The 17,751-nt window shown below is 52.5% G+C and overlaps 7 protein-coding genes across 7 annotated transcripts; 4 read left to right on the top strand and 3 right to left on the bottom strand.

Annotated features, from left to right (window-relative positions):
* Positions 1 to 796: 796 nt before the first annotated feature.
* CH63R_06968 (Duf1275 domain protein) lies at positions 797 to 1,750 on the bottom strand (the record flags this gene model as incomplete). The annotated part of the gene is made up of 2 exons (XM_018301943.1): positions 797 to 1,455; positions 1,525 to 1,750. 2 exons carry the CDS (start codon positions 1,748 to 1,750, stop codon positions 797 to 799), a joined length of 885 nt encoding a protein of 294 aa, XP_018156721.1.
* A 2,591-nt stretch (positions 1,751 to 4,341) lies between these two features.
* Positions 4,342 to 5,933, top strand: CH63R_06967 (Glycosyl hydrolase family 16; the record flags this gene model as incomplete). Its single annotated transcript, XM_018301942.1, has 2 exons — positions 4,342 to 5,147; positions 5,207 to 5,933. The coding sequence occupies 2 exons, from the start codon at positions 4,342 to 4,344 to the stop codon at positions 5,931 to 5,933; spliced, it is 1,533 nt and encodes a 510-aa protein (XP_018156720.1).
* A 2,756-nt stretch (positions 5,934 to 8,689) lies between these two features.
* Positions 8,690 to 9,407, top strand: CH63R_06966 (EC2 protein; the record flags this gene model as incomplete). Its single annotated transcript, XM_018301941.1, has 3 exons — positions 8,690 to 8,873; positions 8,922 to 9,227; positions 9,277 to 9,407. 3 exons carry the CDS (start codon positions 8,690 to 8,692, stop codon positions 9,405 to 9,407), a joined length of 621 nt encoding a protein of 206 aa, XP_018156719.1.
* Positions 9,408 to 10,550: 1,143 nt separating this feature from the next.
* Positions 10,551 to 12,190, top strand: CH63R_06965 (C6 transcription factor; the record flags this gene model as incomplete). The annotated part of the gene is made up of 3 exons (XM_018301940.1): positions 10,551 to 11,216; positions 11,284 to 11,715; positions 11,783 to 12,190. 3 exons carry the CDS (start codon positions 10,551 to 10,553, stop codon positions 12,188 to 12,190), a joined length of 1,506 nt encoding a protein of 501 aa, XP_018156718.1.
* Positions 12,191 to 12,381: 191 nt separating this feature from the next.
* Positions 12,382 to 13,535, bottom strand: CH63R_06964 (L-arabinitol 4-dehydrogenase; the record flags this gene model as incomplete). The annotated part of the gene is made up of 2 exons (XM_018301939.1): positions 12,382 to 12,657; positions 12,717 to 13,535. 2 exons carry the CDS (start codon positions 13,533 to 13,535, stop codon positions 12,382 to 12,384), a joined length of 1,095 nt encoding a protein of 364 aa, XP_018156717.1.
* Positions 13,536 to 14,217: 682 nt separating this feature from the next.
* On the top strand, positions 14,218 to 15,118 carry CH63R_06963 (Short chain oxidoreductase; the record flags this gene model as incomplete). Its single annotated transcript, XM_018301938.1, has 2 exons — positions 14,218 to 14,310; positions 14,444 to 15,118. The coding sequence occupies 2 exons, from the start codon at positions 14,218 to 14,220 to the stop codon at positions 15,116 to 15,118; spliced, it is 768 nt and encodes a 255-aa protein (XP_018156716.1).
* A 62-nt stretch (positions 15,119 to 15,180) lies between these two features.
* CH63R_06962 (Trichothecene C-8 hydroxylase) lies at positions 15,181 to 17,058 on the bottom strand (the record flags this gene model as incomplete). Its single annotated transcript, XM_018301937.1, has 6 exons — positions 15,181 to 15,641; positions 15,721 to 16,317; positions 16,410 to 16,478; positions 16,545 to 16,635; positions 16,690 to 16,840; positions 16,889 to 17,058. 6 exons carry the CDS (start codon positions 17,056 to 17,058, stop codon positions 15,181 to 15,183), a joined length of 1,539 nt encoding a protein of 512 aa, XP_018156715.1.
* Between the last annotated feature and the right edge of the window lie 693 nt (positions 17,059 to 17,751).

Below are 17,751 nucleotides of genomic sequence, written 5' to 3'. Positions count from 1 at the left end.
TGGTTTGTGGGAAAGTCTTAAACCAAAGCAATGCTTGGGTGAAAGTTCCTTGCTAGAGGACTCTCCATGTCTCGGGTAGCTTATACAACTTGATCAGTGCCGAGGAATCGACAGGCTGAAATGTCCTTGTTCGGATGCAGGACCTTTCTCTGGCTAGAAAGAGGCGCAAGGGCTCATGGAAACTTTGCGAAGAGACTCAAGGACAGGAAACTACGTATGGATCCAAAGTCGGTCAGCCATGACTCAATGTTTACGAACTGAACAGATGCCGGGCACACTTAGACATCGACAACTCTTCTCTCGAAACGGCGGGTTCTAGTTGTTCGTCGCCGTTCTCACCTGAATATACTGCCGGAAGCATGGTGATGCGTTTATCACCTGAGTATGGCGAATACTGCAGAAGCCGTCAGCGTGAACTCTTTCGAGACGTCCAAAGGAATCCGTGCGAAGAAGCTTGAATTTCAGGGCGTTCGACATAGCCTACAAGGTATCTCGATAATCCAAGGACGATGGCAACATGAGCCGCTCAGGGTGACATTCTCATCTGTCGGAAAGCCAAGAGGAACCTAGTCGGATACTCAAAACATGTGAAAACATTGGGGCGAAACATCAATCAACAATATTTACTGAAAACATCTGTTGGAAAAAAAGCAGAGTAAGACACCTCTTACTCATGGGTATTATCGCAGCATGCTTTCCCCCCGCGTTACGACCAAGTCTGCGAGGTGGTAATTGAACCACGATCCTGGCCAACCCCCACTGACATCTCAAGCCTTGAACAAGCAACCAATCCCGTTTATGACTTCGCGACACCCTTCTCAAGCTTGCTTTCTGCTGGCTCGTTACTGGCCCAGCCCATCCAGGCGATTGCAATGATTAGTTTAACAGCACCAGAGATCCAGAGCGCCCCAGGCATGCCAGCCTGGCTTCTCTGCAACCAACCACCGAGGATGCCTCCCAGCACAAGCAGAACTACGGCCAGGAACCTCCTGTTCCGCTTCGGATTTTCCTTCAGGGGCGCAAAGAGCTTGGGGTCCGAGAGGAGATCGCAGTAGACGCTGGTAAGCACGTTGGTTGGGACCTCGTTGTAGCCCAGGATCCTGCTGGTGACGATCTGTCCACCGAATTGGAAAGCGAGGAGGGCGAGCGGGACCATGACGAGAGGGTTCTCAGAGGTTTTGAACTCGTGGTTTGAGTCGGAACCTTGGACGGATGTGGCCCCAAAGTCGGCGATGAGACGGGTCTGGGCGAAGGCGGCGGCGAGGAAGATGAGGGACGCCTGGAGAAGAAACGAGAGCGCGAGGGTGCTTCTGCGTTTGGGGTGGATGTGCCTCGACTTGGAGAAGAAGAAACAGCCGAGCCAGAACGCGGCGATGGAGCTGAGAGACTTGAGCCAGAGGAGCGGCTCGCCGGCCGGCAGACGTGAGGCGCCAAGGGCCATGAAGATGGTGTTGCCTTTTTTTATTAGCTAGATTAGCATCACGCCACAATACCCCGAGGAGGTATAGAGAGTTGTTGACTGACCTGTTTGCATACTGACGAAGACGCCGGCGGCGTTGACCGCTACACTGTCGCACAAACCAGACACCAGACAGCAGGCGAGGACGGGGATATCGGTGTATCGGATGTTGACATCGTCTCGGAGCCAATCGACGACGGTCCGCTTTGATGGAGCATCGCGGGTCTGCTGTTCGTTTCCGTGGTCGGTGTCGGACGAGTCACCCACTCGAAGGCCGTTCTGTGTGCTCATGTTGATGATGGCAGTTGGCAGTAGCAGGTCGAAGCTTTTGACGAAAATCGGAGTCGAAAGGGGAGACAAGGGAGAGGGTAGGCGAGAGAAGAGGCTAGGAAGGGTCCAAGCCGGTATATGAATGAAGGGCGGCTGAAAAAAATCCCTGGTTCGATCCCGACGCCGTGCCTGGGGTTGATATTGCGTTATCGCATCTGGGCATGTCGTTTTGCCGTTCGACACGGCGCTTTTTGCACGACTATGACCTCTCGGGGTAAGCGCCCGTGTCGAGGAATCCACCGCCGCGTAATCGGGACCGGACTGGGCTGCCGTGAGTCACGCTTTGTTTGGTGAGGTTCGGGGACGATGTGGGCTTTGGACCGGATAGATTGCCGAGATTGGTATTGGCATTCTACGGATGCAGGGCAAACCTCGACATGTTTGAGTCTATCTGCAGATCTGCCATAGAACCGCCATCGAGGGCATGTTCACGTGGCGCATTTTCTTCCCGACGACCTTTTGCGTCCATTTCCTCTCGACTCGGCAACTGGAACGACGGGTGTAAACCAAGCGTACAACTCGGTGTGGTTTGGGGGTTGGTCCGACACCGGTCTGGTCGAGCCGGCCTGTGACTGTGACGAAGACGGCGGCCATGGCCGAGAAAAATAGAAGGAAAAAACCCTGTGCTTTAGCGGCTGCGCAGCCATTTAAGAATATGGATCTCGGCCGGCCCTGACCCAGGCGTTTGGGCCCGCTGCTGGGCCGAACACCCGAAGATTCGCCATTTGCCTTTGCAGCCTTTAGTCATCTCACACTTTCCGCCCAATCTCACATCTTAATCACTCACCTCGCCGTATGGTCTCACTTTCTCCATCCATTTCCCACAAACTGCCGTTCGAGCTTCGAACAGTTTTCGTTGCCAGCGCGGCATCCCGACGCGCAGAACTGCAATGAACTGGCCATGGCGCGACGTTCCACCGCCGGACGAGAGATGTCAGGCATGCACATTCAATCCATTCGTGTTACCGGAATCCAATCTCAGTCCGGACCCATCGCGCTTGCGCTTCTTCATGAGTCGGGACCTCTGAGCCTGCAGATCCCAATCGTCGCCGGCGAAAGCCGACCTTATACACAACTCTTACCACCTTTGTGATACGGACACCTCCAGGTATCTAATATCGACAGACGGCCATGTCATCATGATCCAGCCGTGGTCTGCCAACTCCGTCAATGGCGAGCCACCGTACGCATTGGGGTGCATTTGTTGGTCGCTTCACGGTCAAACAGTCCCCGTGACTATGTATGCATCTGTCGTGCTCAACTACCACAGGCTAGAAACCGGCAGGCCGCGGAATTGGGTTTCCAGGCAAAAGGCTCTTCGTCTTTGGGTCTCGAGCACTGGCTGGTTTTTCTTCCAACGAGTGTTAGGTACAACACCTGCCAATTCGTGCGTTGAGGACGTGACGGGAGCACTCTTTCCCAAGACCATCACGACGTGATTGGATCTTCTGGGTGACTGCTTGGCAAATGTCGTTTCATCTGGGCAGGTGTCTCGAGATTGATTCGACCCTTGTCTCAACCCTTGCTCCATTCGTAGAGTTGCACACTTTCTTTCTCTCCGAATCCGCATACTGGTCCAACCGGCTGTTAAGTCTGAGATAGTACAGGTGATCTCCCAGGATAAGGAAACTGGGCATTTCTACGCTTGACCTCTGACGCAGGTTGCCGAATCACGAGGGCTTTTGCCCCCATCCTGATGTAGAAGGGCGGTCCACCAACAATCTTGGGATCACCTTCAGAGTTTCCCAGCTGGTCGCTTAACAATTGCCTAATAATTTCCTTTCTGATAACCTTGCACCGCCGGTGCCACAACGAACCAGGCCCGGGCTGCTACTCGCCTCTGGTTCGACCGATAGTTAAGACGCTAATCCTGGTTGGCTCTGGTGCGGAAACGCTGCCCGTTGCAGATGCAACTCCAGGAACCGAAAGAGGAGCAACAGACATTGGCACCCCCTTAATCACCATGTTGCTTGTCGCGATCCTAGCATCCCCTGGCCTGTCTTTGCCTCTGAGTCTCCGCTTCGGATACGCTGAGATGAGGCCGTCCCCTCCTGCTCCTGTCATTGTATCCATCCCCCCTCCCCCCGATTTGTTAACTAAATCTGTCTGTGCTTCTGTGTCTCCTCGGCCCCAGTGTCTATCTGAGTAGCATTCGTACCGGCGCCCATATACACGCTTCTTTCCAACCCAATTTTGAAACCCCGCCACCATCAACACGGCTTTTCACTCCTTTCGTTCTCAAAGGGAACTCCATTTGTTCATCCTGCCGTACCAATATGACGGTGGCCCTTCTGTGATATTGTGTTTCTTACGCTCCTTCACTGCCAACTACAGGCACACGCACACACTCTCTCTATCTTTCGAGACTATTCCACTCATTCCATCTATTACACGTTGCCAGGTGCGCCGTGTTCTACCCACTTGCCTCTTGTTCTATCAATCCGACATCGTCCCGTGCGATAGCCCACGCCTCAGATTTGAGCGATACTTTGGCCCACCAGAGCCCTTAATTGCTTCAATTCCTTTGCGGTTACGACTCGATTCTGATCGCCATGCTGTCTCAATACGCTCTTTCAGCAGTGGCGCTGCTAGCATCGCTTGCTCAGCCTGCACTCGCTCAGGTCTCAACCAAATGCAACCCGATGAACACGACTTGCCCTGCCGACCCGGCTTTCGGCATGGACTACAACTTCAACTTCAACTCGACACCATCGAGCGATGCATGGGAGACGACCGTTGGACCTGTAAAGTACACCGCCGAGAACGGTGCCGAATTTACCATCAGCAAGCAGGGCGACTCTCCCACGATTCGGACCAAGTTTTATTTCTTTTGGGGCCGCACGGAAATTCACCTAAGGGCGGCCAAAGGCAAGGGCATCGTGAGCTCGATGATGTGGCTCAGCGACACACTGGACGAGATCGACTGGGAGTTTCTTGGCATCAAGAACGATGCCCTGAGCAACTTCTTCGGCAAGGGTGTTGAGGATTGGCACAACGGCGACGAGCACCCTGTAACGGGAAGCATCCATGACGAATTCCACAACTACACCTGCGTTTGGACCAAAGAGAAGCTCGAGTGGTGGGTGAATGGAAACAACGTACGGACTCTTCTCCCGAAGGATGCCAACAACTCCCAAGCCTACCCGCAGACGCCCATGCGCCTCAGTCTCGGTATCTGGGCGGGCGGCGACCCCCGCATGGCCAAGGGGACCCAGGAATGGGCCGGAGGCGAAACTGACTATGCTGCCGGTCCTTACACCATGTACGTCAAGTCGGCGCAGGTGACAGACTACAGCTCTGGAAAGGAGTACTCTTTCGGGGACAAGTCGGGTTCATGGGAGAGCATCAAGATTACCGAGTAAGTCGGCCTCGATCCGGACATTCCGCGCAGGACGCCGTACTAACTTCGCGCGCCAGGGGCAACTCAACCGTCAAGGAGGCTCTCCTGGCGGAACCAAGCAAGTCCGTCAGCGAGAAGTTCAATGAGCTCAACCCAACCGCGAAGACCGCCGTGTATGCCGGAGGCGTCGGCGTCGGCTGCGCTCTCATCGCCTTTGGTCTTTGGTACTTCATCCGCCAGCGCAGGCGCGGTGCCGCCGAATCAAAGCTTGCCGCTCAGAGGGCCGAGAACGAGCGCCTCGAGCTCGAGGGTTTCCACAAGCGCGGTGTCGACCCCGACTCCTTCGCCGGATCGACGGGCACCGAGTACAACGCCGCAGAATTCAGCAAAAACGGCATGGTTCAGGAGAACACGTACAGCGTTCCCGCGACCCAGGAGAAGAATGTCTGGGACGCCGCCCCCATGGCTGCTGGCGCGGCTGGTGCCGGAGCCGCGGTCGGCATGGCCGCGTATAGCGACTCGCCCAACGGCCGGGGACAAGTGCTGTCTCCGTTGCGGACGCAGAGCCCCGGCATGCCGCCTTCAGGTCCGCTTCCCATGGCCCCGAGCCGCAGCGCCTCCCACGGCGGATACTCCAGGCTTGGGTCGCCCGACGGTCAACACAGCCCTCCGCCCATGAGCCCGCCCTCTCAGGGCTACAGCGACCATGGCTTCGGCGGCCAGCAGAGTTATGGCAACGGTGGCCACGAGGGCGCGAACCAGGGCTACTGGAACAACGGAGGCCCCCAGGGAGGCTTCCGGTAGTGATGCTGTCGCCGTTCCCTTCATGAGCGTCTAACCCTTCTTTCCACCAACAAGTTTTGGGGGCCCCCCCTTTTCTGTTTCTCTGCGTCAATCGTTGTTATGCATGAACATCTAAGCGATTCCTTGTATCCGCTTCGAGCGAACGACATGAAGAAAAGACATGGAGAGAAACACCGCCGTTGACGGACTTGTTTCTTCTCATCCATCGCACTTGCCAAGATATCCTGAAATGCATTCTGCCCCCTCATAAGGGCCTTCACGAAATTCAATAAATGACTTACTTGATCATCCGCCACCACTCTGATGCATTGTCGGTGCTTCTATGCCATCTATCGGCTTTGCCCCCGTGGCAAATCGCTGCAGCGCGCCCCAGTCACTGACTGATGCGTTCTCCGTCCAAATGTGGGTTGTTCAAGACAACCGTGCGTGAACCGGTTCGTACGGTGATTGCAGGCGACGATCGCCTGTCATGGCATTTCTCGCTCAAAGCAGCCAAGTGTGGACGCCGCCGTTCGCACATTCGTTTCGAAACAGGTCAATGGCATGAGTGTTTCCAATACCTCGGCCGGCGTGCTATTGGACACGTCACATCTGAGGAACGCCTAGCGAACCCAACCTTTACGCTGTAGGGTTGCGGCATCGCACGGGCCCGATATTCGTTCAGCCTGCAGTTCAAAAAGTTCCGACGATCCACGTGGGTGAAGCTCGAGATGCATCAGAGTCTATTGCCAAAGAAACTACGGACCACAATCTCTGGCAAGCTGAGTAGTTCATGCCAGGAGGTGGCGTAACATCGGCGTAGCAACACTTTGCAGAACCGGCAGTCCATTGAGAGGGGACGAATGATGCGAGTCCAGATCCCTTGATTAGCAACTTTTCAATGCTGACCAGGCGAACCAAACTCTGCTCAGCTTTGCGTCGCTTTTTTGGGGGCAGCATTGTCATGCTTTCGCCATCCTTTATGTGAGACGTGCTGACTGTCGATTGGCCGAGCCACAACGCGAAGCTTAGCTTGAGGTTGTTGAGCGACTGCGCGGGACATCTGCGGGCAGAGGACGTAGAAAAGACCTTGGACTTTGAGTGTTGGGTTGTATCTTGAATGCAACACCGAACGTTCGGTTGATTGAAAAAGCTGTGCCGGAATCGCAATACGGCATGTTGTAATTTATTGCACCCGGAGCTGTGGACTTGTTACGCGTTTCAGCAGCAAAGCCGGTGGTGATAACTCACCTCGGTCAACTCGCCGGTACTGTGCAGCTACTTGTTGCCGGAGTTCTAAACCACTATGCGCATTGGCGGTGTCTTATTGCCCTACTTGGAGGCTATCGCCTGTCTGCCAATGCAGCAACCATGGATAGCCAAAGTACTCTTACTTGCTTATGCTTGAAGAGTGTCGGCATTGGCGGACGATTTGCATAACCCATTTCTTCATACCTCTCTTTTGGGGAGTTCGAAAGTTCGTCGGGTAAAGCTTGCGGCCCCCTCGGATGTGTATCCGCCACCTGCAACGACGTCCGATCTTACGGACGTAGAACCCCATGCATGCGGATTTTCAATCAACCCCGATCAAGTTCCTCGTTTACATTCTCCCGCGTGTAAGCGTACTCCAAATTTGACATGATTACAGGAGCGTCCAGTGACGAGAACCACATCCATGCACCCTCTTGCTCCTCGTGAACTTGGTCAAGAACCTCGATGACATCCTCGGTGCTTCTCCAGGGTCATCATGACCCGCGTTCCGGAACTTCTTCGCTGATTCTCTCAAACATCGAGGCCACTTCTTGCGAGAGTCATTCAAATTTACTTGCTGCGACATCCAGCGAGTCTCGAAATCACAGAGAAAGGTAGCATAACGTGAAGTCGCTCTCCTTCAGCCATGAGAAAACCAAGGGTAAGAACTTAAGCTTTTCTCCGTTGTGCTGCATTATGCCCCACGCCCTTTTCGGATGCTGGAAGGCTGCCAAGGACATGGTTCCAACTTGATGCCTTTACTTCCACCTTCCACCCTGGCACGCACCAAAGCTTCAAGTACAGCCGGCTGTAAGGGTTGCAACCATATCACGGCTGCTCCATGCAAACGGCGATGAGTCGCCCGATTAGAGTTTGACTGGCACAACACCCACAGCACAGAAACCACATGGGAGTTTGAAGCTTTGCTCAAGTTTGTCAGGAATCCTTGAATTCCCTTGAACGCCATCAGGCAATAGGCATACCACTACAATGCCCGGACTTCACCCATACTCATATTCCGGCATAGTCAGATAACCCTTGCTTCCTGGTTCGGGATATGCGCATTTTCTCAGGGACAACCACCGGTTTCATGCCACCCTATCGACCTAACTCTTCTGAAAGGGAACAAGCAAATTGGTATGCCATGGGCACCCAAGCCGACGGTGAAAGCTAAGCAAACCCTGTTTCCTTGGCGACTGGAGGTTGAAGGCTGCGGAAGTATCGGGAAGAATGGCCGTCGTTAGCAGCACCGTCGTTAGATCATGTTATCGATCAGGGCTGGACTCTGCTGAGTGTGTACAGTCAACGCCCAGCTTCCACAATGGGCGAATATGTACCAAGCAAATACCTGAGTGGTCCCCAGCTGATCGACTATAAAGGATGCCATTCCTGCCCACGATATCCCAATCTTCTTCCCCTCATCAGACAAACAAGCAAGCAATCCCTTCAATCTCAGGATACCCTTCCGACTAATACCCATCTTCGGTCTTTGATACCCTCCCCTCGCCACTTTTCGAACCATCAAGATGCTCTACTCCAAAATCCTCATCGCCGCCATCACCGGCATCTCTTGCGTGGCTGCCATGCCTGCTGATGCTCCCAAGGACAAGGAGCCTAAGAAAGATGTTGAGGTCTTCCGCCGAGGCCGTTGCCGCGATGATCGAGATGACCTTTACTGTGGACGCGGGGTAAATGAGTTTGTCAAATACGGTATGTTCCTGTTTGTTTCTTCTGGAGTTGGACTCTACTGACTGATAGCACCAGACGTCAACAGCAAGCTCTGCTACAACGACGGCGCCAATATACTTTTCTGCGCGATTCGCGAGCAGCAAAAGCTGGCCGTCGAGCTCGCCAGGGAGTGGCAGAGACTCCAGCGATGCGGCCTGAACCAGTACTACGCCTTTAGAGAGAGACGTTGCGAGTGCTACGGCCGACGCGATGCGGTCACTGCCACTGACCGCTGCGACGACGATGACGATTTTGGTCGTGACAACCACTACCCCAACTGCAAGGGCGATGACATTGCTTTTTGCGCCGCCAACGAAGACCTGATCATCACCTATGGTAAGACGCCCAGAAAGACAGACGACATTGATGGCTAACCATGCGGCAGATCGCATCAACATTCTGTGCGACAGGAACAGGGGCAACTATGTCTTCTGCGCCGACCCGGAGCGCGGCGCCGCCCGCGATAAGGCCAGAGATCACTTCCGTGACCGTCGCAACAGCGTCAACCAGGCTTAGATGATGCCGTGCACTAATGGCTAATTTTTAATGCCTCAAGAGCTCGAGTGACGAGGCGGGGATCGGAGCTTGAGACAGCTTGGGTGTGCTAGTCGTGAAGGGGGGGGGGGGTTGTACTGGGCTGTGTACTAATGGGTTGATTTGTCTGTCTTTCGACGAGTGTTTAGTGATGTTCATGTTGAGCAAGACAGAATGCAGAATAATATTACGTTATGTAAACGGTAAAACACTTCTTTTTCTTCCCAACTTGCCGGTCAGGGTGCCTGAACTGTAAGACAACGAGTGAAGACTTCAGGTTCTTGTTGGCTGTTTACAAATAAACTCTGCGTTAGGAAACCTTTGAGCCTGATTGAAATGTGATGATCTGTCTTGAGTGATTTAAGCAAATTAGGAAAAGAATCTGTAACAATGTGTTTTTAATCTGACATTGAGTTCCGTGTCTATCTATACACTTACTAGCCCCCATCGAATCACTTGCATCGTTTTTAGTGAGATGGCCCGGGGTTCTTCATTTTAATCGCTTTTCAATGTATGCATAATTCGACAACATTGATACGCGATTATCGATGCGTTGACCAGGATATGTAAGGCCGGAAGACATAGTTATGACAAAAGCTTCCAATCCAAGTAAAAGGCGTCTACATCGAAGCATGCCTTTAAGAACCCTAAGCAGTTCGCGTATATAGCATAGCTTGAGGCTGAAGTCCGGAATAATTACGCTCAAGTGAAACAGGCGTGGGAGCAAAGGGATTAAGAAAGGCAGAAGTAACAATTATAGGTTTCTCTGGAAGATGTGGTTGTGATTGTCCTCAACCATTCTGATGTGCGAATGTCTCGTCTCGACTTTCCTCCCCTGAAAGCGGCTCGACATTCCTTCCCAGAATGAAACCGAGAACGATGTGGGGTCTCGTTCTGGTGCTGGGGCTGCGAGCGCGGGGGGCTGCGAAGGATTAGCCGAATCGGATGAAGACTACAGGAACGTCGACAAAGCAACTCGAACAAAACTCTTCTGATGGCAAATGCAACATGACGGCCCAGAATCTTTGACGCAGGGGCACAATACCTTCCCAGAAAACTATTACACCCGCGGAACAGGCGATATCGAGTACTGAAGTTGGTTGAAGTTGCAGACGGCCGCCCACGATGCCAAAGCCGCTGGGCCGTAGCAATGGAGGTTGCTGGACATGCCGTATCCGCCACAGGAAATGCGACGAAGCTTCCCCGTTGTGCAAGGAATGTACAGATAGACACATAGAGTGTCATGGGTACGGTACAGAACCAGAGTGGATGAAAGATCCGCCCAAGCTCCGGGCCGAACTGCAGCGGATCAAGCATGCGGTCAAACAGAACTTTCGCCGGACTCGAAAATCGCAAGCTGCTTCTGTGCGGGCCTCGAAAATTCTTGCGGACTCTTCAGCTAGTGGCTGGAACGAGGCAACGGAGTCTGCACACGAAGGCTCGGAATTTCGCGAGGCCGAGCTCATCATGTATTACCTCGACTACATTTTCCCCCTTCAATACGCCTACTACGCAGACAAACCAGCACAGGGAGGCAGGGGATGGCTGTTCTGGCTCTTGTACAAAAAGGGGCCATTGCGCCATGCCGCTTTCACGCTCTCCGCCCTCCACCAACATACAATATCGCAAAGCAAGACAGAAGAGATGGAATCCGAGCTCATCCGGCATCATACAAACGCCATGCAAGAACTACGCCAAGTTCTCAGCCGTTGTGAGATGGAGGGATTCGACAGTCATCCCGAGTATCGCGTCGAGTTTCTCACCTGCGGAACCTTCCTCATCAGTTTTGAGGTAACCGCATGATTAGACCCCATTTTACCCTACCTTCATCCCCTGCTGACTTGACTGGGTTGCATAGGTTTTCCAAGGGGGTACATCCAACTGGGAATCACACTTGAAGGCTCTCGTAGCGGTAGCTAGTCAGATCGATCTCCAAAGCATTGGCGCCGTGACTGATCCTTTGATCTCGACAAGACCCGGTGCTGGATTCCAAAGGATAGTCAATGCCGCCACCAGGTTCCACATGTCTCAGCTGCTTTGGTTTGACCTACTATCGTGCATTTCCACGGGCGAGTCGCCAAAACTTCCATATCAGAGATGGCTGAGTCATGAAGATATCGATATTTCCTGTGTCATGGGTTGTCAGAACTGGGCCATGTTAGCTCTTGGCGACGTTGCCTCACTAGAAGCGCAAGGAGCGGAGCCGAACCCCAGAGCCATGAGGCGCCGAGTAGCAGACATAAGGAAGAGAATCGAGGACGGGATTGGGTATTTAGGCGTCCAAGAAAAGGTAGGTCATACCACCATCCCCAACATTTGAGTTCCCAGTGGTGGAGTTAAAAAAAACATTCCAACAGTCTACGGCAGCAATCGCCTCACAATCAGTTACTCGGGTCTTTGCTACGGCCATACTAGTCCAGCTGCGTGCAATATTGGTCAATGTCGGAGAACCCTCCGAGATAATCCACGAAGCTGTTGCCGAAGTTATTGACGCTTTGCAGAAAGTGCCGAAAGGCGTGCCTATAAGAGGCATGCCGTGGCCGATTTGCGTCGCTGGAGCAATGGCCGACCCAGAGCAGCAATCTTTCTTCGAAAGCCTCATCGAAGAGGTTCTTGAGACATCAGGGGCCGGATTTACAAATTGTGACACAGTCCAGCGCATTTTGAAGGAGAGCTGGAAAGATCAAAACCAGTTTGCTGTGCAGGGTATTCCAACATGGAGACAAGCCATGTCAAGACTTGGCATATGCGCCTTGTTAGTCTGAGTGGGAATGTCTTGTCAAGTGCTAAAACGAACCAGCCGATACGGTATTGCAGGAACTGTAAAGGGCAGATCATAGTTCTATTGCAATTTACAAGATACCTTCTCACAATTCCATCCCTGCTTCCTCGGGCTTCAAGCAAGCTTGAAACAACGTCCCTTCAGTGACTCCATTCAATTTCAGAAGTACGCCTTTCAGTCGTCAATGACTTGAACTTTCAACGCCAGACCGCTAGGATCTGAAGCTATCTTGAAGGCCTCCTCCCCTTCTTCGAGCGTAAATCTGTGGGTTACCAAAAGCTTCAGATCAATTATTCTTTCGGCAACAAGCCCGATGGCTCGAGGGTAGATGTCGCGGTAGCGGAATTGGAATCGCAAATCAATCTCTTTTCCAGCCATGTACATGAGCGGTATCGTCGCAAAGTCTTTTCCGCACCCAATGACAAAGACCATGCCCCCAAATCGACAGGACTGTATGTGTGGTTCTGTTAGACTCATTCATCATAAAATGCTGGGTGAGGGCTACTCACGTAGATGCCCGTGATGACGCTCGACTCAACACCAGTGCATTCCATGACTACTTTGGCTTCCTGACCCAGAGCGTCCTTGACGTCTTCAGCGACTGCGTGTGGTTCTTTTCCTGGGGTAACGAGAACCGTTCGGACTCTGGGGACAGCCTTCTTCGCCATCTGTAGTCTAGTCTCGTTGATGTCCGTAATGACAATTGGGTTTGCGCCCGCAGCGTTAGCAGCCAGCAAAGTGACGATACCAATAGGCCCCGAGCCACAGATGACAACTGGGTCTCCCAAACGTACACCAGAACGCTCGATCCCTGTCAAGGCCACGGAGAGCGGCTCGAGAAGGGATCCCTCTTCGTAGGAAATATTATCGGGTATCTTATGCAGCCAGTCCTCTGGATGAACGTGATATCGTGTCAGTGTTCCATGATGGGGGGGCGTCGAGTAGAAGACTACGTCCGGGCATGCGTTGTACTTGCCCGTCCGACAGAAGAAACAGGACGCCTTCATGCACGGAATTCCACACTCGAGTGCCACTCTGTCGCCGATCTTGAACTTGGTGACGTTTTCACCGATCGCAATCACCACCCCAGCGCTCTCGTGGCCCAGACCGTTCTCCCCCGTCACAACCATCTCGCCGATGTGGCCTGCCTTCCAAAAGTGGACATCAGAGCCGCAGATGCCCGTTGCCCGCACGTGAATGAGACAATCCCCCACACCTGGGGTCGGCAAGTCGACTTGTTTGAGGTAAAGCTCGTGTTGGGGGTTTGTGTATACAGCTACATTCCCAGGCTTCCGAGTGAGGACCTCGGTCGTAGTTGTGTTCGACATAACGGGCCGGCCAGCTTGGCGATTCAATCACATGAGAATGATTTGGAGAAGGTGTATTGAATAAGCCAGTCGAGCGGTGATGGTAGGTAGGCTTGTGAACCAAAACAGACTACAGATGCACATCAGCTGCTTTTCGTTTGGGATGTGATACCTATGTATAAAGAACCTTGCCGAGCCCACAAGGTGGTACCATAACATTTGCCCGGATCTCATTACCCCTCCCACCCTTCCTACCCCTCCATGAACATTCCGAGTGCTGCAGCCATGAGCAGGTGGCTTTCAACTACTGGGACTGGATGTAGAGGTCTCGGTGAAGCCAGCATTACCCCACACCCCTGGCATGTTGCCACTCGGTGGCCACTCCGTTGCTCAAAGACACGGCGAATTCCCCGACGGCGTCCCTGCTCAAAGTAACCCCGCCCGCTTGAATGATGCTTCGAACACGGACATCCCCAACTACGTATCGTGATCCGCATCTCGTTTGATTTTGGGGATTCCTATCGATGCATTACCTTGAAGGGAGTAGGTAAGTTCAGCGAGAAGATGAGCCCAAGCTTTCACTGTTTACTATTTACACATCGCCAGCGCACAACACTCAACTAGTCTTTCACCTCCGTCAGGGTAATCTATCGCAACTTATACAGATTATACTACAATTCCTGAGAATTCACGGAGGAACATCATGTCTCTTCAACGTAAGGTAGCCATTGTAACGGGCGCAGCTCGCGGCATCGGAGCTGGTATTGTACTGGCACTGGCTAAAGAGGGAGCAAGTGTAAGTAGGCCTATCCATCTCCCTTCTGCGTCTACATCACCCTGTTTGGCTTTTTGAACTTTTGAGGGCTTGATTGTCAAAGTGCTGTAGTCTCGCCCAGAGACGTTCTTTACGTATTGCTGACGACATGTAGGTAGCTTTCAACTATGTCTCCCCGTCGTCCGAGGAAGCCGCTGCCAACTTGGTGAAGGAAGTACAGGCGATTGGAGCCCGCGCAGTCTGCGTCCGGGTCGACATGGCCTCGCCCGAGGCTCCCTTGGTTCTGCTGAAAACCACTTTGAGGGAATTTCAGACAGAAAGAATCGATATCCTGGTCAATAACGCGGGTCTTGGAGGAAACGCGCCTTTGGAAGAAGTTACAATCGAAGAGTACGATCGGTTGATGACAGTCAACGTCAGGGCCGTTATCTTCATGACTCAGGCTATTCTGCCACACATCAATCGGGGCGGACGCATTGTCAACCTGTCCTCAGTTTCCGCTCGAGGAGGCTACCCAACACAATCCATCTACGCTGCATCTAAGGCGGCCGTTGAGGGGCTCACTAGAGTTTGGGCAACGGAGCTCGGTCATAAATACGGCGTAACGGTGAATTCAGTCAATCCCGGCCCGGTCGATACAGACATGTACCGGGCTGCGGGACTCGTTCATCTCGCCAGGATGGAGGAGAAAAACAAAAAGGTTCCTGCTGATCCTCGATGCGGCACAGTAGAGGATGTTGCCGACATTGTTGTGTTCTTGTGCGAAGAACGATCTCGTTGGGTCACTGGAGATACCATTTGCGCTAACGGAGGCATGGTATACACATAGAAGGATAAGTGCTGTGAGAAACCAATATGATCCTTTCTCTATTTTTCCACGTGAGAAGTTTATTATTCCGAAGACTCCAAAGAGTCAATGTCAATCTCCTCCTGCCGTCTCCTCACCATAAGCTTGATGCTGGGATCTGGAATGATAGTCATGCCAAATACAGTCCAATTGGAGTCTGGTTTGGCATCCTCAGACAGCTTCCAATCATACTTGAGGAGAAGGTGACAGAGCGCAATCTTGACCTCGTTGGCTGCAAAAAAGCGTCCAGGGCAGGAATGCAGTCCATGTCCAAAACCAAGATGCTTCGAGCTCGTGCTTACCAGGTGCGCCGTTTTGCTGTCCGAATCTTCGCCCCCCGTAGCTTCGCGCAGCCTCATGAAACGATACCCGTCAAACTTCTGGGCATCGGTATAGTAATCCGAACTCCACATGTGAGTACTATCCCCGATGACTTTCTGGCCCTTCTTGATAACGTAACCGTCCGAAAGCTCGACATCTGCAAGAGCCTGCCGCCGCCAAATTCCTGTAGCAGAGTTGGCAAGATTAGAATTTGCCCCCGTTGATTTGCGTTATTGATTTGATCGAAAGTTCTCTCGACATACCGAGCAAGACAGGTTTGAGCCGCTGCGACTCTTTGAACACACTATCCATCAGTTTGAGGTTATACAGCGCAGTCTTCTTGAGACCTTGCGAGCCCAAGACTTGGACGACTTCTTCTCGGAGTGGCGCAAAGAGTTCCGGGTTCTTTGCAATATCAATCATCGTCTGCTGGAGAAGATCACTGGTCGTATGAATCGCCACAATCGTGAGGGTCAGTTGGTTGATGACGTGGTTGTTTGAGGGACCGTATTCGCTTTCCCACCACTCAACGAGGTCGTCAAATGGGCATGGCTCGCCTTTGGCCAGAGCGGCGGCCTTAATCGCGTTGCGGCTTGCCATGTAGGGCTCGAGAGTCTGGCGGGCATCTGCTAGTTTGAGTCGGAGGTCCCAACAGATTGGCATGAACCAATGAACAACCGGGCGGAGAAGACGAGGCCACATTCTGACGGGGTCAGTTGCTTCAAATGCAGCGAGAGTATAGTCTCCTGATGCATTGATCCAGGCTTCGTTCCTGCAAAATTCTTCTCCTAGGAAGATCCTCGTCGACATCTGGGAAACGAGGCGGACTAGATCTTCTTTCGGGTTCATCTCATGCCACGCTTTGTCAATCAGTTAGCTCCAGTTGTTTTATGCCTCGAATATCTGGGATAATATCCATCGAAGCAACTCAGTGACCAACAGCCTAACGTACCGGATGAGTCTGTCAAGATCGAGCGAAGGGCAAAAGCAGCCTCTTTGGAAATTGGCGCGGTAAGTTTTGCTGTTACCATGCGTCAGTACATACTCAACAGCTTGCCATGGTGCTGCAAGCGGCCTTTGAACCTACTCAGTGCTTTGGTCAAGTGCTTCGTCACAAGCTTAGCGAGACGCTCATCCAGTTGGAAAGGGTCAAAACCAGGGATATAGCCGTGAGTATCCTAAACAGGGGAATTAGCATCAAGAGTGCCCGATAGTCACTGACTTAAACTTACATCGTTTGCTGGAACCATGAAACTCAATCGCATGTCACTTCTGAGCTCTTCAATGTGCTCAGGAGAAACAACAATGACCTCACCCCAGTCACAGTACGCTTTGTACAGCTTGTTGTGGAAGCGCTCTCGGCCTTGAATGAGAATCTCCTTGCTATGCTGGAAGAATTCGGCGAGTCAGCGTCGGTTTGTGAATTCGAACGGCTTCTTGGGGTTCAACTCCGGGAGGTTGATGACGGGCTTGGCCAAGATGCGAGAAAGGAGCAGGGTGACGACCAAGGTAGTGAAACACACAACGAAGCGATCTCCAACCAAATCGTTGAGGTAGGAGTCCACCCTGGTTTCGTTATGCATCGTAAGTCGATGGTCCATAACGTAGGTGTTGTCTTGTTTTGAAGCGAACTCGAAGTAGAAGTTGTTAATATGGAAGTTGGTTCTTTTCAAAATAAAAGCTGGAGTTGTCGTTGCTTATATAGTTGATTCCGAGAAGCGTGCTGACAGCCGCATTGACTCATGGGCCTCGAGTTGATGTTTTGGAATTGCTAGATAGGACATGTATGCACCACTGCATCTGAATGACTATGCAAATACCCAGGCTTCAAAATACTAGTTTCCGTTCTTCGGCCATGTCGATCTCCATCCCGCTGTGGGTAGGAGACGGATGTAAGTGAAGACAGCGACCAGTAAAACTCGCTAACGCTGTGCGTACGGCACGCACATGAGTCCGACGCCGCTTACAAACCACAAAGCACAGGCTTCAGACAGCCACGGAGCAACATAGTAACGTGAGATTGACCAAAGAGACTATTAAAGCCCAGTGTTTTTCTATTTCGTCTTACAGGGTTGCCATGCGTGAGTCATGAGCTTGGGTTTGAAGAAAGGATAGTGAACCACCCCCCCTTGTAGCCGCCTGACAGAACTCAAACAGGCTTGTAACGCTAGGACTCCGAAAGCCGTCTTACTGCCGGTTGTGACTGAACGGAACCCAAGAAGGACCCCGATGCCCAATGAGAGCAGTTTTCCAGCTTGTGGCCGGCCTTTGGTTACACTCCGATACCATTTGTG

The sequence above is a fragment of the Colletotrichum higginsianum genome, chromosome 5 (genome assembly GCF_001672515.1).
Source record: "Colletotrichum higginsianum IMI 349063 chromosome 5, whole genome shotgun sequence".
Lineage (NCBI taxonomy): Eukaryota > Fungi > Ascomycota > Sordariomycetes > Glomerellales > Glomerellaceae > Colletotrichum > Colletotrichum higginsianum.
The sequence above is the reverse complement of the archived record's forward strand: the minus strand, read 5'-3'. Positions and strand labels throughout refer to the sequence as shown.